The sequence below is a fragment of the Mustela nivalis genome (assembly GCF_964662115.1).
Source record: "Mustela nivalis genome assembly, chromosome: 9".
Lineage (NCBI taxonomy): Eukaryota > Metazoa > Chordata > Mammalia > Carnivora > Mustelidae > Mustela > Mustela nivalis.
Window position 1 is genome coordinate 70,139,511 of NC_139028.1, and position 21,259 is coordinate 70,160,769.

Genomic DNA, 21,259 nt, shown 5'->3' on the forward strand with positions numbered 1-21,259 from the left:
GGCTGGGTTCATGCTGCTGCTCTGGGGTGTGGGTGGGGATGGAGGGGCTTCTTTGCCCATCTCAGAGCCCTGAGGAGGATGCTGCTCCAGGGGCTGGCTGACCTGGAATCTGGGGTTCCAGAGGCACCTCCCATACCCCCCTGCCGCTTCAGCTGCCTCCTGCTCTGCCCTCTGCTGGCCCTCGGTGTAAAATACAAGGCCCTCATCTTCAGACTCTGAGAGAGTTTGAGGGCAGTGAGAACTTTCTCCCAGCGAAGTTTTTCACTGACCGTGCTCATTCGTGTTGTATACTCATTTCTTAAATATTTGTTGAGGGCCTACTGTGTGTCAGGCTCTGGATTAGAGGCTGAAGGTCCTGGGGAACCACAGAAGAGGTGTGCTCTCTCTTTGTTCATGGACCTGGAGGTCCAGGAAGGGAGAGTGAGTTCATTGGTGTGCTTGGTGAAGAGAAGCCAGGCTGTATGAATGAATGGCAGAGAGACTGCTCCCATACGAGGGCCAGGGAAGGCCTCTCCGAGGAGGTGACACCTGAGCTGGAAACTGCAGGTTGAGTGGGAGTTGAGTTGGGGTCAGGGGGCCGATGTCCACAGTGAGGACAGTGCACACAGTGTGACAGTAGCGCCAAGCCCCTCTGGCAAGAGGGAGGACGCTGTGCGCAAGGCCCTGAGAGGGCCCGGAGGGGCTGGGATGTGGGGTGCCTGGGAGATAAGGGGTGTGCCGGGAAGGCCAAGGCCAAATGGAACGGAGCTGGAGGGGAGAATGTTGGTCTTCATCTTATGAGCAATGAGATATCATTCAAAGACTTTGAGGAGGTTGGGGTTCTGATGTGTGAGACTGTGGAGGCCACCTCTCTGTTGGTTGGCACGGCTCCTTGTAGCCCAGAGTTACTCTCCTGCTCGGGGTACGCTGGCGTGCCAGGCTCCCATGGGCTTGTCCTGGGCAGGCCAGTACAGGCTCCCTGCAGTGCTTCCCCTCTTGAGTTCTGGGCTCTTCTAGGAGATGCAGCTTTTTCTATCTTTGGCACCTAGAGTGACCCACATTCTCCCAGATGCTCCCCTCCCCCTGCCCAGACTCAACACGGTTTGCTGGCCCAGAGCTTTGATTGTGGTGCTTCTTGGTTGGTCATGCTGTGGGCCAGCTTGTTGACTCTATCACACGGGGCTGGGGGCACCATCCCGTTCTAGCTCTGCCTGCCCTAAGCCCCTCTGTCTTATAGGAGAGGCTATGGGTGTCTAGCCAGCACAGGTGGTACAGAGGCCCTGGTAGGGCTGAGTGGTGGTGGGGCCCTGGGAAGTGTGCTAAGAAGTGAGTTCCACTTGCAGCTCTGGTCTCATCTAGGGCCTATGTTTCTCTCTCCCTCTCTCTCTCTCTCTCTGGACTCTCTCCTGAGCAGTTCAAGAGGCCGACTCACTCACCAGTGCGCAGCTGGGAGCTGCCCGACCAACAGCACCAGCCTCAGCCAAGAGAACCAAGGCAGCCACTGCAGCGGGGGGCCAGGGCGGGGCCTCTAGGAAGGAAAAGAAGGGGAAGCACAAAGGTTGGCTTTCTTACACCACGGCCCTCCTCAGGAGGTCTGGCTCCCACTGGAGGGTTGAGGGAGGTTTCTCCTCCAGATTTGGGAGGTAAGGGATAGGGTGGGAGGCCTCCATGAAGGCACAGAAGGATACTCAAGGCTCGCCCAGCAAGCTCACAGGCTTCCTCTAGCTCATGGGGTTCCTGGGCTGGCTTGTGGGTGTGGGCAGGCTCCCCACACTGCCAGGAAGTGATATGCACCTCGCCGTGTCCCACCCCCACCTGGTTGGAGCCCCCTCCATTGCTGTCCTGCCCCTGGCAGTCTGCCGCATCCTTGTGCCGTACTCACAGTTGTGTGGGCTTTCTCGACTCTCTGCTATAGTTCTCACTCCAGCGTCTGGGCCCACAGACCATTCTGTTCTCTCCGTTCCTCTCTCTCCAGAAAAGATCCCCAGAGATCAAGGACCATTGTGGTGCCTTCTGCCACGAGTCCTGTCTCTGCTGGCTAGACACCCCCTGTGTGCCCAACCTGTGTGCATGGGCAGTGATTTCCAGGTGTCTGGGATGTGGTTAGACAGTGGCATGTCAGGGTCATAGGCTTCCAGAGCTGACTGCAGAGTTGGGGGGGCATAGCTCAGCCAGCAAGGCAACTGCTACCTGTGTGGGCCAGGCCTTCTGTTACTCGGGCACCTTGGGCAGGGTGAGGTGGGATGGGTGATCTTCCATTTGGGAAGGGGGTGTGTATGCCAACCTCCATCTTTTTCAAGGGGCCCCCTGTGTTTTGAGTGACGTCTGTGAGTTATGAGGTGTGTGTTTGTGTGTGTGAGAGAGAAGATCAGCACTGATAACTGGGTGTTGGCTGTGTCTGTGAACAAGTGGTGGCCTTGGCCATGGTCATCATCAGTCCTTGTTCTCCATCTTGTCTTTTTCACTGTGCAGTTGGTTTTGTAGATGGCTAATCTTCTGCCTAGGGATATGAGGCATTTCAAACCAACCCTCGGCAACTAATTTGGGGGAACAGCAGAAGAAATGAAGCCCTTGTCCCTTTGTAGCTCGTTGATCAATAAGAGGCTGGCGGCAGTCGTTAGTATTTTCAAAAATCAGTTTTGCAGAGGGTTCCCCCCACTCATCCCTCACCCACTTCAAGGACGTCTGAGAATCCGGGCTCTCTCCCCCACCCCCCATGGGACTCAGGAGTATCCATGGCCTGCAGGCACCAGCGGGCCAGCAGCACTGGCAGAAGACAAGTCTGAGGCCCAAGACCCGGTGCGGATCCTGACTGTGGGCCAGTCAGACCACGCTCAGGACGCGGGGGAGACGGCAGCCGGCGGGGGCGCACAGCCCAGCGGGCAGGACCTCCGTGCCACGATGCAGAGGAAGGGTGAGCCCTGTGGGGGTTCAGTGACACCCCCAAAGCTCAGTTCCAGGTTCTCAGATGCACCCTTGTGGGGAACATGGCCCTTGTAGGGGCACAGTGTGAGACTAATGAGAAACTTGAATGTAGGGAGCCCTGGTAAGGCCAAGTTCAGGGAAGTCAGTGTCAGTTAGGGAAAGCGACCTGTCCACAGCCCATTCCTACCTCCATCTTTTGTCTCTAGGGAAGCCCAGGTTTGGAGACAGATTTCCTTTCCCTTTGGGTCCTTTGAGAAAGGTCCTTTTCAAAGTGTTTCCGCTACATGTCCCGAGCTCAGGGAGCAGGGCCAGAAAGCCAGGAGGGATGGCAGATCCTCCCAGGAAAGCTGCTGCCCAGAGAGTCTCTCTACCAGGAGCTCCACCCCAGGGAGTCCCTGGCACTGGGTGGCAGAGGGAAGCCCAGTAGGGACACATGTTCTAAGAAATGAGATCAGGACAGGCTTCCTGGAGAAGGGGCTGTCGAGGCAGCAGGAGGCTAGGGATAGCATTCCAGGTGGGGAGAAATGTGTAGACAGAAGGCCATGGGCAGGCTGTGGGAGGAGGCATGTACATCAGGCTGGGGGAGGAGGGAGCTGGGCCTCTCCTAAACAGACTTTATGGCCTGTGACCGCTGAGACCTCCAGTAGACACGAAGGCTCCCAGCACAGGGTCAGCTCCACTCAGGCCTTGCCACCCAGGAGACAGGCACTGACTGCTGGGGGCGGGTGGTCTCATGGGGGGACTGAGCTGAAAGCTGGGGAGGGGGGTTTACACCCTGAGGATGGTGACCCACCCCAGCTCATGCGTGCATTGGAGAGTGTGTGTCCTTGTGTGTATTTGGACGTGTGTGTGTGTGTGTATGCATGTGTGTACATATGGCTCTTTGCATGTACGGGTGACTGCTTCGGAGCAGGTGTCCGGGTGTGTGTATGTGACCACTCGTCCCGTCCCGTTCCTCTGCCCCGCCCAGGGGTCTCCAGCAGCATGAGCTTTGAAGAGGAAGAGGAGGATGAGGATGAAAATAGCTCCAGCTCCTCCCAGCTAAACAGCAACACCCGGCCCAGCTCCGCTACCAGCCGGAAGTCCGTCAGGGTGAGGTGCTTTGCTGCCCCGAGGGAGGGTAGACAGCCATAATAGAGGTCTGAGCGTCCAGGTTGGAGGGGGAACAGGTGTGAAGGGGTGGAGAGTTGGCTTTCTTGGGAAAGAAATTGACTCTTTCTGGGCCTTGAAACCAATCAAAAGCTTTTCTGGCTGGGGCTTTTGTATCCCTCCTCTCCTGCCTCCTCTTCAGCCAGGCCAGAAGTAGGGGGCTCGAGTTGGACAGGATGGCCCCGAGTACCTGCCCACATCTCCACCTCCGCCCCCCAGGGACAGTGGAGGTGGGAAAAGGGCTGAGGAGCCAGCTGCTGACCCCAGGGCCAAGCTTATCCCAAGGACCCTGTCCCAGTTCCCATCACCACCACCACCACCACACCAGGGGGTAGCTTGGGGTCCCAGACCACCAGCTATAGCTGCTCAGGGTCTCTGGGGCTCGGGCTTCTACTCTCTCCCGTGTAGGAGGCAGCCTCAGCCCCCAGCCCAACAGCCCCAGAACCCTCGGCGGATGTTGAGGTCCAGGATCTTGAGGAGTTTGCACTGAGGCCGGCCCCCCAGGGTATCACCATCAAGTGCCGCATCACGCGGGACAAGAAGGGGATGGACCGGGGCATGTACCCCACCTACTTTTTGCACCTGGACCGTGAGGATGGGAAGAAGGTGAGGTTGGCCTGAACCTGCAGTTTTACTGACGCAGGCTTGAGGTGGGCTGGAATGTAATTGGAAGCCTTGGGTCCAACACTGACCTTTCAGTTCCCCAAAGGGACAGAAGCCTCTGTGCCTGGTTAGTGCATACCTTTTTGTTTGCTGATATGTGTGTGTGTGTGTGTGTGTGTCTGTGCGTGCACACATACTTATGTTCAGGAGTCGAAGCCAGAGAGCATCGTGTGTGTGGCACCCCTGGGTGTGTGTGACCAGAGGCTGGGCCTGGAATGTGACCTTGTTCCATTTCCCCAAGGTATTCCTCTTGGCGGGAAGGAAGAGAAAGAAGAGTAAAACTTCCAATTACCTCATCTCTGTGGACCCAACAGACTTGTCTCGAGGAGGGGACAGCTACATCGGGAAACTGCGGTACTAGCACTCCCCTAAGGAAGCAGGTTGGGGGGTGGGTGGGAGGGGTGGGGCAAGGCTCTGGAGAGGGCAGGTCTTGTCCCCGAGGGAGATCGAGATCAGGGGTCAGATCCTCTCAGAATCCTTTTTGTCTCTCAGCTCTGACCGCAGGCCTATAGGCCCGGGTCTGTGTCAGCCTAGAGCCAGACTCAGACATGGAGCTCATATACCCTACCCTAAGCCGCTCCTGGGTAGGGGGCCATAGGCCAACCAGGAGGGACAGATCAAACCTCAGGAAGTCACTGAAGACATAGGCCACTGTGGAAGAACTGCCTTGGCTCCATGGTCAGTGCCAGAGAGCGGGGAGTGAGTCCTTGAGGGTAGAAAGCACAGTCTGGGGATGGGGGAAGGCTTTGAGCTAGGCCTCGGGGAGTGTATGCCGGGGAACAGAGTGCCATATTTGGGGAGCATGAGTCAAGCTTAGGGGTAAGGAGCTAACGCTGGGGCTAGACTAACACAGGCTGCACAGGAGAGGAGGTTGTCTCATCCACTCTCCATGAGATGCTGAGCGCCTTTTGCCATCTTGCCAGATGCCCTCTGCCATCTGCTTGCTCCCCTCATGAGGGGAGCAGTCCTGTTCCTCCAGGGAAACATGTGGAACCCGGACTTAACTCCTAGAATTTCCCTCACTGAATAAGATGCCCTTTGATTCTGTTCAGAGCAAGTGCAAGCCTTCTGCCCCATGAAGGACCTTCAGAGATGGGGATTCGGTGTGCAGTGTGCTCCTGGGTTGCTCCCGGCCCAACCCAGAGTGCCCTGCAGGCTCATTGAACAGCTCATTGAGCTGTTCCCTGCCCTAAGGCGGAGGGTGCATGATCCTTTATTGATTGCCGGCCCTTCAGGTCCAACCTCATGGGCACGAAGTTCACCGTTTATGACAATGGAGTCAACCCTCAGAAGGCATCATCCTCTACTTTGGAAAGTGGAGCCTTGCGTCAGGAGTTGGCAGCAGTGTGCTATGTGAGTCATGCGTTCCTGGGTCTCTGGTCTCCAGGTTAGACAGGACACTGAGGACTTGCTGCCCAGTCTGTGGGCTGTCCCATCTTTCTTGTGAGGTTGTACACAGTTGGACTGCCCTCTGTTGGAGTGGCCCCTGTCTGTCCTCAGAGCTCGGACCACAGGTAGCCATCTGCCTGGGGAGCTCTGGGAACCGGGCTGAGCTCTATGCTGCCCAGCCTGGGAATCTCCCTGAAAGGAGGCATGTGGAAGCCTGAGTTCTTGTCGGTGCATCGCTCTACCTCTCCCTCCAGTACCTGGGCCCTGCACAGACTATAAGTCCCTTTGCATAGTCATCTCACAGAATGCATTACCTAAGAGCTCAGTCCTGTTTCCTTTACTGTATAGATGAGGAAACTGAAGCTCAGAGGCTGTCACTTGCCAATGTCCTACAGCGCGTAAGTGACCAAACTGGAATGTAAATACAGGGAATTTCTCTACCTTATTTTAAAATGAGGGATTGATACTCCCATTAATCTGGGCCTGGGTACTTGGAGGCCAGTTGGGAAAGCCGTAGGTGTTCTGTATGAGCTTATGGTGCCACCTGCTGGCCACCTTTGGGAAGGCAGCCCAGATCTCTTCAAAAGCTTTTTAAGCCACAGCCAATACCGGTTGAGGCACTGAGAATAACAGTAGTGAACAAGAGACATAAATTTATACTCTTATGGGACTTAAACCCCTAGTGGGGAGACAAGCTATAAAACATATTTATAAGCAAAATAAATAAATAGGAAGAGGAACAATAAAGCAGGGAAATGAAATGTTCAGGTGTGTATAAGCCTTTAGTAACGATGGCAGGGAGGGCCTCCCTGAGGTAGCACTTGAGTAAAGCCTGGGAGGAAGGGAGAGCCAGCCACGTGGGTGTAGTGGAACACACAGCCAGTACTAATGTCCTGCATGACTGGCATGTGTGGGGAGTAGCAAGGGGGGTGGGCAGAGCCAGTGCAGAGGTGAGTAGGTGGGCAGGAGAGGAACATAGTGGGGCCATACCATTTGGGGCCATACCATGTGAGTCCTCAAAGTCAAGGTAAGACCTTTGGCTTTAATTTGCATGAACAGTGGAGGCAAAGGATATGACTTAACAGGGTGACTGCTGCTGTGTGAACAGACCAGGGGGGCAGGGCAAGGTCAGAAACCAGGAATCCCAATAAAGGCTAGTACTATGACCTCGGGGAGAGATGGGGCTGGTAAAATGGTTGAGTTCCGGATGGAATTAGAAGGTAGAGGTGACATCATCTGCTCATGGATTAGAAGTGGGTTGTGAGCGAAAGTGAGGAGTCAAGAATGACTCAAAGTAGGTTGCCTGCGCAAATAGAAGAACGGAGTTGTTAACTGAAGTGAGGACGATAGGGAGGAGGTGGTTTGGGCAGAGTGGAGATTCAGGAGCTCAGTTCTAGATGGGTTCAATTAGAGATGCCTATTAGACATTCAGGTGGAGACGGTGAAAACTAGCTTGTCAGCTTTATTCCCTTCCTCCCAGTCTCTCTGTTAGGTAAGTAGAGTCCTCAGATGGCCCGTATTGAGTCCTCCCTCTCTCTTTCCCAGGAGACAAATGTCTTAGGTTTCAAGGGGCCTCGAAAGATGAGTGTGATTGTCCCAGGCATGAACATGGTTCACGAGAGAGTCTCCATCCGGCCGCGAAACGTGAGTCACTCGCCACCCTGTCACCCCAGTGTACGCGTGCCCTTCTGGGAGCAGAACTGCAGCTGCGGGTGTGTGTGTGTGTGTGTGTAGGAAGCATGGTGTAAGCAGCCCCAGGGCTGTAGGTGGAGGTCTAGGGAGATCTAAGGACTCCACCCCTAGGGCAAATCCCTTTTTAGGGTAGTTGTGGGCCAAGACTTGAGCTGGACCTGACTTAGGTGAGGCTGCCTTCCCAGGAGCATGAGACGCTGCTCGCACGCTGGCAGAACAAGAACACGGAGAGTATCATCGAGCTTCAAAACAAGACCCCTGTCTGGAATGACGACACCCAGTCCTACGTACTCAACTTCCATGGGCGCGTCACACAGGCCTCTGTGAAGAACTTCCAGATCATCCATGGCAATGACCGTGAGTGTTTCTGCCCTTCCTCAGGACTGTCCCTTTGGCTCAAGGTTCAGCTCGTCCAGTCCTGGCTTCATAGGCCAGAGTTTAAGAATGTGGGTTATATGGCTTCGATCAGAGGTCAAAAATTCTCTGACCCTAGGACTGGGAGGCTCTTAGAAGAACCTCCTTTGGAGCCCTAACCCCAGATTCTGTGCACTTAGCAGAGTCTCAGGTGTGAGAACACTGTCTGAATAGACTTTTTCTCCTCTTCTCTGTCTCCTGGTACTTGTGTGCCTCTCCCTCTCCTCTGTCCTCTCCTCCCTCTTTCCCACCATGTTTCCCAATTGTACCTCCTCTGGGCCTCTCTGCCCATTGTGATGTGTCTGTCTCTCCTGCCCTGCCCCACCCCTGCTCTGTTCCATGCGCCTGGCCGCAGCGGACTACATCGTGATGCAGTTTGGCCGTGTGGCAGAGGATGTGTTCACCATGGATTACAACTACCCACTGTGCGCGCTGCAGGCCTTTGCCATCGCCCTGTCCAGCTTTGACAGCAAGCTGGCCTGCGAGTAGAGTCTCCTTGTGCCCTTTGGGGTTGCTCAGCCTGGAGTGGAGCTGCCTGCCTACAGAGACAGCCCTGCCTCCCCTCTCTCTGTACATAGGCCTGCTGCCAGATGAACTGTCAGCTCTCAGTGGCTCCCTGGCCAAGCTGACTCGGATCTGGCTCCTCTGTCTCCACTGCAGAGACAGAGGACTGGGCTGGGGACGTGTGTGCGTGCAGGGACCCAAGGTCCAGACACACACCCCTGCTCTTGAGTTTGTATCCTGCTGCAGGTGTGTTGCCCAGCTGGGCAGCCTCTTCGGCTGGGAAGATAGGAAGAAACAGAGGGAGAGGAAGCACAATGCAGGGCTGCTGTGGTCCAGCCACCCACTCAGTCTGGGAGTCAGGTGACCATGGGTCCCCAGCAGTAAAGGGCACAGTGTGAGTGTACGTGTGTATTGAGTACACCCATTTTACATACATAGTAGGGCTAGGATCGGCTTCCAGGCCCTTGGTTAACTCCAAAAAGTCCTCCGACTTCAGAAGGCCTCAGCCAGCCTAGAAGTTACAGGAGTTTGGGAAAGGTGAGTGGCAAGACCTTGTCAGGATTGCGGGGGCCTGGCTTCGGCTGTGGGAACTGGCTGGTGACCTGGGGTTCCCGCTCATTTGATTTCTCTAGGTTTTGTCTGTGTGCATAGAGGTGGCAGGAGGTACATGGCACAGGGCCCCTCGACCAGGGCTACGTTGGGAGTCCTAGCAGCAGCCAGAAGAGCTTTCTTTGGAGCAGCTCCTGCCCAGGGCCCTGTGCCTCAGCCCATAGTGCATAGGTAGGCATGCCTTGGCCTACAGCCAGCAGAGCACCAGTCCTAAGCCATGGCATGGTCCAGGAAGAAGGTCTAGCTCCAGGGGCGCTGGCCTGTGTCTTGTACCCCCTGTACTCAGCCTAGGTTGTGGCTCCTAAGGACGCTTGTGTGTGGTTCTTTTGGGGTGGGAATGGGATAGGGGAAGAAAAGCAGGGAGTACATTAGAACCACAAGAGAGAAGAGGTGGCATGAGCTTTAGAGGTGAACTAGTACAATGTGTCACTTTAGATGAATCACATTTAGAAGATGGACTTGCACCGGGTCATCTAGCTGGTGAGTGGCAGAGTTCAGAACTTCTGCTCCTTTATTTCTTTGTTCCTACCATCCCCTAAGAAATTGCTCTCTTGTTCTTTAGCCTTCCTGGGACTCTGGTCTGCATGCCCTCACCCTTCTGCCTGATTACAGAGACTTAGAAGTGTTGGAGTTGATGTCTGAAATTGAAACCGTTCAGTTCCCTGCTGAAAGCTGGCCTTTTGAACATCAGTCTGAGCAGGACTGCCCTGTGTCTGGCTTCTCCCCAAGGGCAGGCCTTACCAAGGCCATCGTGCCTTTCTCTTTTTGGGTGTGATGGGTGAGACATGAATGTTCCAGGGCTGGGTCTGATTTCCTCCTCCTTGGCTGGTACCCTCTATGCTGAACACTTGGGAACGCTAAGGCTTTGCTCGTCTCTGACCCCCGCAGAGGCTACTTGCCCAGGTGGAAGTCAGAAATCCGGGGGAAGCAAGCAGGAGTTGTTCTTCCTTTCAGAGTAGATGTGCTTGGAAAGGGTGCACAGAAATTTTTGTTTTAAGTAAGTACTACTTAAAACATTGGGCTGAGGCTTCTCCCATAGTGAGGGGAGTTGTTTTGACCTAAGTGGTGGTGGTAGTGTGTTCTCATTTCCTTAGACGCTAAGATTTCCTGTGTGGAGTGCTCAAAGCACAGTGCAGCTGTTATAGCGGGGATCTGTGGGAGGCCCCTCTATGGGCCTAGTTTCTGGGCCACTTTTGGGGTCATTCTGAGGGCACTGAGGCTGATCCACTTTTCCAGTCCTAGTTGGGCTCATACTCCCCTGACTGGGAAGAGACGGGCTGACATTTGGGATGCCAGAAGCTAGATCTCTGAAGTCTGGTCTAAGCTCTTTCTCTGGGTCTAGGATTTTAAAGTAGAACAGGCTGATTTCAGAACCTAGAGAGAGGGAGGGAAGTCTGGCAGAAGTGTGGAAGAGGCAGAAGCACAAGAACAAACTCTTGTACCGTGTTCCATTGAATACATGGGGTTAGTGGGGGAGGTTGTGTCAGGAACGTGGCTTGAGCTTCCCGGCCTGGACTGGGGAAGGTAGAACAGCAGCAAAACTCTGTTGGACACTGAATGACAAGAGCAGTTGAGTCACCTGCTCGAGACCCAGCTTCACAAGGTCTGTTCTTAAGACCCCATTCCTGGTGATGCTGGTTTTCCCTGACCACTGGCCTCCTAGCCATGGGCCCAAAGACTCAAAAAGCTGCCAGGGCCCCTGGACACCACCTGGGCTCAGCATCTCCCAGGGTAAGAGCTCTTGTCCTTTATACCCTCTATCCAGACAGTACCCTTGAGTGGGCCAGGGATTGGATGATGGAACGAGCAAGCCCTAAAGGTGGGGGGGCAGTTGGGACCTCAGGCAGCCCCTCTGTCACTGCTCCTGGGGCCACACCCTCTTCCCCCAAACAGCTCTTCTGTAGAGCTGTGGTGTTCACTCCCCACTCTTCTCCGATTCTAGCTTTTCTTTCCTTCTGGCTCCAAGGTGCTCTGTGTCTGTCTGTGTGTCTCTATGTCTGTGTGTATTTGGGGAAAAGGGCAATCTGCAAATCACCAACTGAGGTTTCTTACTATGATCATATTTCTAAGGATGAGTGGGAAAGGAAAAAGGGTATTTGATCACCTGTGGACTTTGTTCATTCATTTCATGCTCTTTGGTCAGAAAGTAAACCTGGGAAAGTACCAGCTCTTTCTTGGGAATAAGAGAATAGGAGGATACTGTCCAAGAAATTCTAGTTTTCAGTTCCTTTTTACGGTACATGATGAAATTGGTATGTTACATGCATGCTTTTGGATGAATTTGAACATATTCTAGTGAATGTGCCTTAAAAATCACGACACTAGTTCAGAAGGAACAGTTAAGGTCCAGACACATGCTGAAGACCAGTGGTAGAAGCCAGCAAGTGTGAAAATTTGGAGTCTGTGTCCTTCAGTGACAAAAAGGGCAACAAAATTGTCTTTGGTCTGGGAAGAGCATTTACCTCTAAGTTAGTGTACAGTTAGAGGAAATTCTAAATTTAATAAGGAGTGGTGATGATCTCAAACCTAAAGAAGACATGCTTTCCTCACTGTGAGGGGAGATGCTGGGCCGGGGCTGGTCATGGCCCTGTTATGCAAGCACAGATACTATCTCCTAGCCGGAGTCCCTGGTGTTCCCTTTCTGCGGTAGCACTGGCCTTCCCCTCTCGAGAATTCTCTGCCCCAACTGAGCTCTACCTGTGACCTCAGGATACCAGGTGGCCCTCAGAGCACACTTTTCCAGAGAGCTGAAGGAGTCTCCTGTGGTGGTGGGCCCAGCACTGAACGGTAGTGGGCCCAAGGGAAGGGCTCTTGTTTGTACTGGTTCCCTGTCTTTCTGTACCTCCAGGTTGCAGTCTTGTCATCTCAGGATATGGGGGGAGAGGCAGAGCAGAAGCGTGGGTCTAGATTTAGTTTAATTTTCTGACCAAGTTGAGAGGCAAGTTGGTCTTTGGTCTTACAGAGAGCACTATTGCCCTTAGCTAAGTGATTCTGAGCAAACCACATGATTTTCCTAGGTTGTTTTCTCATCTACACACCGAGGAATTGGGCTGTCAAAGCTTTCAGTAAGAATCAGGGTGAATGAAAAATGATCCTTGCTTTCATCACTACCTTTTCTGGCTCATCACTGTGCCTTTTTTCTTTCCTCAGAAACATGTCACACCCATTCCTCTCTTCTGTTCAACTACCCCTCTCCCTTCCCCCATCAGGGTCCAGGCGGAGTTGCACATTTAGGCCAAGATCCAGAGTTTCCTAGAGTGTGATTTTGAGTGGCTTACAGAGAGGGAAGCCTGACTCTGGCCTCTTTAATCCTGCAGAGTTTCGAAGGGCCCTTGGTCAGGATGGGTGGCACTGGCACTTCTCTTGCTGGGAGCATCCATTTAGTCAGTTTTCCTAACGCCTAGAATGTGTATGTCCATTTGCACAAGATTGTCTTTTCCTATTCTGGAGTGGTCATTTTTATTTTTGTTCCAAATTATCTGGAGTTTTAGACAAACTTGCAAAACTGTGCTTTTATTAAGTGACTTTTTGAATAAACTCTTTGGTATTCTTGAGCAAATGTATTTATTTATTGGTATGTGCAATGACAAAGTTGGTATTTTCCCATGTTGACATTATATATGTTGTAGAACTTAGTGTTTGTCTAAGTACAGACCATATAGCAACAAATTAAACTTGAACTGTTTCAACACAACTGTGTACTTTTTTTCCTATAAAAGGGGAAAAAACATTTCTTACCTACAAGTGTTTTCCTATACCGTTAGTTCCATCTGTCCTGAGAGCCTGGGGGTGGGAGGTGGGTAGGAAGGGCTCACAGCTGGTTTGGAAAAACTACCGCTGTCCTCCCTGTGGCCGAGCTTGCCATATTTAAGGCTGGGAAGGGCTGGCTAGAAGAGACTTTGGTTAGAGTAGTTCTCTGTGAGCATGTATGGTTTAGTTCCTCACTATGCCCCTAGGGGCCTGGTTCTTAGGACAAAAGTAAATAGAGCTGATTTATTTTTTTACCCTAGATTTGGAGTTTTTAGGTGGCCAAGACCTTGAAAAAATCACAGCCCAGCTCCTTGGCTCCATGGGAAACAGCAAATGCAGGTTCTGACCAGAGGTTTTTATTGGTTAGTGGGCAGATGAAAGATAAATCTTTTTTTTTTTTTTTTTTTTTTTTTTTTTTTTTAACGAAAGATAAATCTTTTCAACAGCCACAGTCAAGGTGACCATAGGTCCAGGGCAGTCCCAGTTTATACCTATTGTCCTGGCTTCATTCTAATTCAAGCTCCCTTTTTTCAGGGTGTCTTAGTTTGTACCATGAGTTATCTGATCACCCAAGCCATAGAAGACACAGAGAGAGTGGTTCTCATAGGCCATCTCTTCTAAAGGTCAAATATGCCTCCATTCTTCAACATGCTTTCCTTCCTGGGCCTAGTATTTTTTTAGAGCATGTGCACTGCTAGTCCTGGAACTCATAAGGCACTTTCCTTGTGCTCCTCTTTGGACCAGGAAAGGTGCTCTCCTGACTGGCTCACCCACCTGACTTAGCCAAGCATGGTCCCAGGTGATGCCCTTGTTTCCTAGGCCATTTATCCATCCCCAGAGCTAGGACTTCATGCTCTGTGGCACAGTGCTCTAAGGGCACTGAGGACCTAGTAACTCGGGTCTAATCAAGTTCATAGCCCAGGCCAGTTCTGAGAAGTGAAGACCATAAGGAAAGAGCACATATGACAACAAAAGCCAGTCCTATGATTTTGGTCATCCTGGGTTGTATATACACATAATTGTCATCCATGAAGGATAAAATAATTCTGGAAAATCCAAAAAGTACTAATGTGAATGACCAAATACATCAAAATTTCTGAAACCTAAGTATGTTAATACATCCCAGCTGTATAAGCCAAGAGTTGTGGGCAGCGGGAACTTCCATGAGCTCTTAGTACTTCTGGCAGGAAATGGTTCCATAAGCCAATTTCCCCCGAAGATTAACATTCAAAATATAGAGTTGGTTACACAACATCTTACATACCAGCCTCATAAAAATACCTGAACATCCACATACTTCTGCACTTGTCACTGTTTTGTCCAACACCACTCTTTCTGCCAAGAATGACCGTTCTCTTCGTTGGCTCCTGGAGAAGTCTTAGCATGCCTGAAGATCCAGCTCTGCAGTAAAGCTTCTTGGAAGTACTTTGGCAAAAATGATCTCTGTTCCTGTAGATTTGGATCCATGTCTCAATTACGGTATAACACCTTATACAATTAAAGTAAGTTAGCCACCACCTAGTGAGTGGTTAGCATGGAGAAGATGGGAGGGCCAGTGCTGTTTTAAATGCACTGATGATTCACATATAATTCTCCTACTCACCCTGGAAGAGCTGGACTTTGACTCCCCTGTGTCAGGAGAAAACCAAGACTCAGAATAGGCAGGGATGGAATCATGACCAGTATTTCTCTGCCTGCAGAATTCATAATCTTGAGCCCTTTTATTGTTAATCATTCATTTTAAAAAACTGGGCAAGGTTCCCATTCTAAACTTTGTTTCTTAAAGGTAGGAACTAAGGCTCTGTTCCTACTGCCCAGCTTTGGGCAGTGTCTGCTAAATGAATAAATGAATGAATAAGCTGGAAAGAAACAAATATCTCTAATAAGGGAACCATATATACGGAGGCAGAAAAGAAGGAACCAGGGACCCAGGACCCTCTATAAATCAACTGCTCATGGTGAAAAAGGGGAAATAACAGGGAAAATGATTTATCAAAACAGTGAAGAGCACGTACGTTCTTTTGTTTACCGTGAGCATTACATTACGTCTAGATTACTTCTAGTACATTTTAAACTACACTCTTGAAAATGAATTAAAGGTTCCACACACAGATGGAGGGAGTATACTTCCCTACAGACTCAATCTTCAATGACTTCTCTGTAACAAGAAATGTTAATTTCATTAATTCGAAATGCCTAGTAGTAGCTGACATATTATCTAAATATCTCATAACATTCTGATAGCAGTCTATATGCTTATATGTTTGATTGCAACTATTTTTTCTGGCATTTTAGTTGACCAGGAACAATGAACTCCAAAACCCCTTTCAACCTTTATATCATTGCTTAGTTTTCAAGTCTTCCACATTCCATACCAAGGAATGTTCTCGGGAATGTGTCCTCTTTAAACTCTCAGGTCCTACACCTAAACTAAATTCACTCATCCTTACTAGACAGGATACATGGGGGCCATCTTACCTCAAGACAGTGACAAGTCCACCTTAGAGATTAGGTCTTTAGTTTCATCAAAATCCTCCTAGTCTTGACCTACCTCCTCCTTTTCCCAGCTTTCTCAAAAGACCCAGATACCTGAATATAGAATAGTCTCTTCCCCTGGGCACTGCTATATGTTCTCTGCAGCAGACACACACTGCAACTTTCCTTTCAGGTTGGCACTTTGCCTGTAAGTTCAGTCCTCGGTAAGAACAAATTTCCCAGAGGGCACAACATTTAGAAATAGCTTCTAGACAGGGACTGTCCTTAAGTACAAAGGGTCACTCCCTACCCTTGGCTCTCCAGCCTGGGCATCTCGAGGAGGACCACCACCCTTATGCAGGTTTTTGTGTAGCCTCACCAGTCTCCAACCTTGGCTCTGCAGGACAGGGATTAAAGTCTCTATTTAAAGCTTCCTCTGGCCACTGAAGGCCAGAGGTACAAAGATGCTTCTGGGTTGGCAGTTCTGTGAAACAGAACAGGGATAAAGGAAGTTAGAGACCCAGCAACAGCAGAGTATCAGTCCCTCAGCTGATCGCTTTACTCATTCACAGGGCACTGGGAGCCTTCTGCTACTCTGGAGAAAAGCAGGAATCTGAGGCAGCAACAGGGCTCCTAAAAAGGCCCCCACTGTGAGGAAGGGGCTTCAGTTCACACAGCAGTCTTCCCCTGCTCTGGGCCCATCATACCCACTAAGAAAATGTTCTCTTCTTGAGCCCAGAGGACCACGAACCTGCTCAAGGCCCACAGAGTAAGGCATCCTGGACTCTCTAATCCTCACTTCTGCAGCCTTAGGTCCTCATCATGTGTAAACTGATGTCTGTTCATAGGTACACCATCTGGTACTCCCAGCTCGAAGAGTCAGACCTCTGCCCCTGAGTGCACAACAAATCAAACGTAATTACTCAGTGGATCAGCCCTCTGGTGGAGAGGCATGGAGGGAAAGAGTGAAGCTGTACTGTGTTCCTACTAATTGCTGTGGTGTTTTACAAGGTGACAGGTGTGTGAGCACCAGGAAGGACACATGATATCCATGGTAGTGGCCTGATTAGCTAGGATATTTAAATACAGAATGAAGTTTAGGGCACAGGGCCAAGGATGAAAACTGAGACAGGATAGAAAGGTCACCTTGGCACTAGAGTAATGGATACTTCCCCAAATCAGCTGTTTTCAACTCAAAACTCTGGGGGTTCCGCTTCCTCAGCGTGCCACCTGTATGCACTTTATCAGAGCTGATGCCCAGGCCTTCATCTCTGAAGTTTTGAGGCCATACTTTGGTGGTTTCCTCTTGCTCAGTGTAAGTGTCCGCACTGAATCCAGCATTCTCTGCCAAGACCGCAGGATCCTCTTCTTCATGAAAGCAGCAGGAGCAGGTTTGTGGCTTTGGGTCATATGAGGTAACAAAATTCTCTTCCTGGGCTCTGGGGTCAGTGGGCATTTTCCAACCCAAATGGTCTGATTCTTCACCTTCTAGCACTCCGATTCTTTCAGCTAGTTCTTCAGCAGAGGGCTCTTTGGGGTCTGGGTAATCCACCAGGATTGTTTCTTGCCTATGCTTGATGCAATCTGAAAGGTCATAAATTGGATAAGTCTCTTCAGGGTAACCTAGAGAAAAAAGTAGCACAAAGTCTTACAAAGAATGTCTCTTCAACAGAAAATATCAGGCTCAAAGAGTCTTCTCAGGCATCAGCCATCCTAGCCCAGCATGTCCATTCAAGAAATCTCTAAGATGACTAACAGTTCTAAAGTTTTACTTGAATAAATTCTTAGCGATCTGGCGGACTATTCAGTGTTTTTTGAAATTCAAACTGACTCATTTTGGTTTGTATTTCAAAAAACACTGGGATAGTCTGCCAGATCGCTAAGAAGAAAATCCTTTCTCAAGTCCAGGGTGGTTAGGGCAGGGTAGAAGTCTCGCCCCTCTGGCTTCTGCAGTAGTGATGAAGATTAAACAAAGTGAGACTTCCAATTTAAAAAAAAAAAAAGTACCAAACACCAGATGGAGAGAGCACAGCTCAAGGCTATTGTTTATAATTTCTATTTGGATCCATTTCTGAATCTTCCTAGGGCTAGTGGTGGGGTTTAGGGGGGTGGTTAGTGGGTGGAGAAAAGGAAGACTAAGGCTTTGGGAAAAAAAAAATACCATGAGGTCTCTGACTAATGGAAACAACTGAAATGGCTTGCAAGTGTCAGAAAGAGAGAGCACACTTCAGCAAGACGTGCCCAAGATCCCAAAGGACAAGCACTGCGTTTTCACAAGACACAATTCCCATTATTGGCTTCTTCGTCCCCATAAAATGGAAAAAAAGAAGACAACACACCGGTAAACAAAATGAGTAATACTGGTACTGAATCCTAGCTAGGATGAGAAAAGACGAGATGTTGCCAAATTAAAGGCTGAAATGAAATAAATCCGTGTCAGCCAAGCTGCATGGAAAGCGGCAGATGGGCCTTGCTGGGACTCACACACTGGCCCTGGCCTAGCAGCCGGGGGCCGGGCACAATGTGGGAAGCCGGAGAACGCACAATCCATTTGTACACTATGATAATTGGCAGGTTCAACCTGAATGCCAAACACTCTTTGCCTGCAAAAAGTCTGAAAAGCAGGGGTTTTTGATGCAGTGTAATGTGGAGAGACATATTTTAACATTTACTGTTTTTTTTTTCTTATTATAAAAGTTATACAAACTCACTACAGAAAATTTTTAAAAACAGACAAGTTTTAAAAAGAAAACACAAGTCACCCAGAATCCCACCACTGATAATAATTTTTTGTGTTACTTCTGGCCTTTTTTATCATATATAAACATACTGTGTGTAAAATGTTACACTCTGATTTTTTAAATTCAACATTCTATCGTGAGCTGCAAAATATCCCATCATATAGCTACATAACTGACACGACTGGCCGTGTCTCTTCTGTAAGACATGTAGTCTTTCCAATTTTTTTTAAAAAAATGATGATATGTTAGTCACCATACAGTACATTATTAATTTCTGATGTAGTGTTCTAAGATTTATTGTTTGCCTATAACACCCAGTGCTCCATTCAATTTTTGCCCTCTTTAATACACAACACTGGGCTCAACCATCCCCCCACCCGCCTGCCACCAAAACCCTCTGTTTCCAAAGTCCATAGTCTCTCATGGTTCATCTGTGACGCTGATTTCCCCCTCTTCATTTTTCCCTTTCCAGTTTCCCCTTATTATAAGTACCATGGCAGTTAAGATCTCTGAATATAAATCTATGTCCACTTCCCTATTTCTTTCAGACAGACCACTAGAAATGAGAGAACTAAAGGGACTAGACATTTTCAAAGCCTGTTTTTACACTCCACCAAATTGCTTTCCAGAAGAATGTATATTTTCTGTTCTACCAGTGATATAAAAAATTGTCCATCTGATCACATCCTCCTCATCACTGCCAGTGGCATGTGAAGAATCTTGCCGAGGCAGTGTCAGTTCGCTGGCTTAACTGTGGACAGAATGCTAGGTAAAACAGAGCTTAGCTACCCACAGCCCTCACAGCCTACTTGGTCAAGGGCAGGGACTGGAGCAGCTTACTTGCTAGTTAGCTCCCAGCCAGGAATACTCAAGAGAAGTCCACGTTATTCTCCACACCAAGGACTAAGCTTACCTTTGGAGTTCCATGGCTATCTGCTTTGGTTTAATAGGGGAAGGCCTGCTAAGGAAAACAAATAGTGACTCACAAATGGGCTGCTGAGGTTCTTCATTATCAGCCAACATCACTGGTTATTTAAGAACTTCATTAAAAATATGAGCAAGCTATAAAACTCATTGATCCTATGAAGTCAGCAGGGGAACCAAAATAAGCAAACTGTGTAAACAGCCCCTAAAAAGAACAACAGTCAATGTTGGAAACAGGAGCTATCACCTTGTGACTGATACTCCCAGTAATATTCGAGAAAGTACTGCACTGGTAAAACCCAACCAGACTTCAATATAAAAAGGGAAGCAAACAGGAAATAAGAGCTGTTAGAAATAGAAAATATTTAAACTTGAAAAAGGAAGAAAATAAAATAAAATGGACAGGTCTAAAAGCCAAATTAGTAATACCAGAAGTAAATGTATAGGAATTCTTCTAAGACAAAGGTAAAAATGACAAAGTAATGGAAATTGTGAGGGGGGGTGGGGGGAAACAGACACAGACTACACTGAAAACTGATCCAGGACATCCAATCTCCAAATTGCTGAAATTCCAGGATGAGGGCAGAGTAGGTTAAATGGAAACAATAATTTTTTTAAAAAGTTACAAAAGAAAATATGTAGCTGAAGAAAGACTCAAGTTTTCAGATGGAAAGGAGTCACTAAATGCTAGGCAAAAATACTATGAAAAATCCACATATATACACTCAGATATATGCCAGTGAACCTGCCAGTAAACATCTGCCCAAATGCAGATGTTTAAGTATTAAAAGATCCTATGTTTCCAGCCAGAAAACTAACTTAAAACAGACTGCCTATTGAGAAAAAGAATCAGGCTGTGATAAGATTTCTCATTTCCAATATCAAATGTAAGATAATACAGCAATGTTTTCAGACTTACAAAGAAAAATGGTATGATCAAATAATTATTTGTATAAAGGTGAAAAATGGTTATGTGTAGAAATCTAAGTACTCAGTACACCAATCTATAAGGGGATGAGAGGGTAGGGAGTGAAGGTACTTAAAATTCTGACAAATGCACACACAAAAATTAAAAATTTTGAGAACATACTGTATATGAAAAAGTGGTGAACAATGAATTCATAAGAATGATCAGTGTAAATTAATTTTGATAATGTGGTTAGAAATTAATGCCATTTAATGGTTAGAAATTGTTGAAATACTTAAAGTAGGCTAATATATTTGAAAGTTAGTATCACTTGGGAGCTAAAATTCTATATACTTTCAACATCACCTAAGAGAAACACAGAAAATAAACCTGATAAAGATTTTACCTTATTTGGGAACAAGATTATGTAAGAAGATTTGCAATTTAGAGAAGAAAATGAATTCCAATTTTCATTTCTTTGATTACTAGAGAGATTGAAATACTTGTTAACGTTTTGTAGCAAGGTGCATTTTTTTCTTTTATGTACTGCTTACACAGTAGGATACAGTGTTTTATAAATTATAGAATGCTTTATATATTAAGGGTATCTACTTCTTTTCAGTCATTTGTTACAAATACTTTTTCTAGTTTAATGTTGGGTTTAAGTTGTGTGGTATTCTCTAATCTAGAAAGTAAAGGTTTTACATATTTAGGCTACATTATCCTTTCCCTTAAAATTTCTCTCATTACTTTTAAAAAATTTAATTGCAGTTTCACATGTAGTTGTAAAAAATATATATATAGAAATCCCTCTTGTACACTTTACCCAGTTTCTCCCAATGGTAATATCTTGCTAAGCTATACAACAGTATACAACCAGGATATTATTATTGATAGAGTCAAAAGGGCATAAGGGATCCTTGTAGATGTTCTATACAGAACATTTCTACCACAAGGATCCCTTATGCCCTTTTCTTGCTATACCTATTCCCTCTCGCCCCCTATATCCTCCTTAACTTCTGGCAACTACCAGTCTGTTCTCCATTTCTATAATTTTACCATTTAAAGAATGTTATATAATTGCACAATATGAAATCTTTTGGAATTAGACTTTTTCACTCAGTATAATTACCTGGAA

At 48.4% G+C, this 21,259-nt stretch overlaps 2 protein-coding genes across 8 annotated transcripts in view; one reads left to right on the forward strand and one right to left on the reverse strand.

The window, feature by feature from the left end:
* TUB (TUB bipartite transcription factor) overlaps positions 1-13,015 on the forward strand; it is an 86,560-nt gene extending 73,545 nt beyond the window's left edge. For 2 of the 3 annotated variants that reach the window (XM_082682987.1, XM_082682989.1), the window contains 9 exons: positions 1,394-1,537; positions 2,726-2,893; positions 3,875-3,996; positions 4,462-4,659; positions 4,958-5,070; positions 5,952-6,069; positions 7,651-7,749; positions 7,983-8,154; positions 8,567-13,015. In XM_082682987.1, the coding sequence (XP_082539113.1) occupies positions 1,394-1,537; positions 2,726-2,893; positions 3,875-3,996; positions 4,462-4,659; positions 4,958-5,070; positions 5,952-6,069; positions 7,651-7,749; positions 7,983-8,154; positions 8,567-8,700 (1,268 nt within the window). In that variant the 3' untranslated portion in view covers positions 8,701-13,015. The remainder of the gene's footprint in view (positions 1-1,393; positions 1,538-2,725; positions 2,894-3,874; positions 3,997-4,461; positions 4,660-4,957; positions 5,071-5,951; positions 6,070-7,650; positions 7,750-7,982; positions 8,155-8,566) is intronic. The other variant, XM_082682988.1, reaches the window with a different exon arrangement.
* Positions 12,865-21,259, reverse strand: part of RIC3 (RIC3 acetylcholine receptor chaperone) — a 62,390-nt gene continuing 53,995 nt past the window's right edge. For 4 of the 5 annotated variants that reach the window (XM_082683000.1, XM_082682997.1, XM_082682998.1 and 1 more), the window contains one exon: positions 12,865-17,172. In XM_082683000.1, the coding sequence (XP_082539126.1) occupies positions 16,703-17,172 (470 nt within the window). In that variant the 3' untranslated portion in view covers positions 12,865-16,702. The remainder of the gene's footprint in view (positions 17,173-21,259) is intronic. The other variant, XM_082682999.1, reaches the window with a different exon arrangement.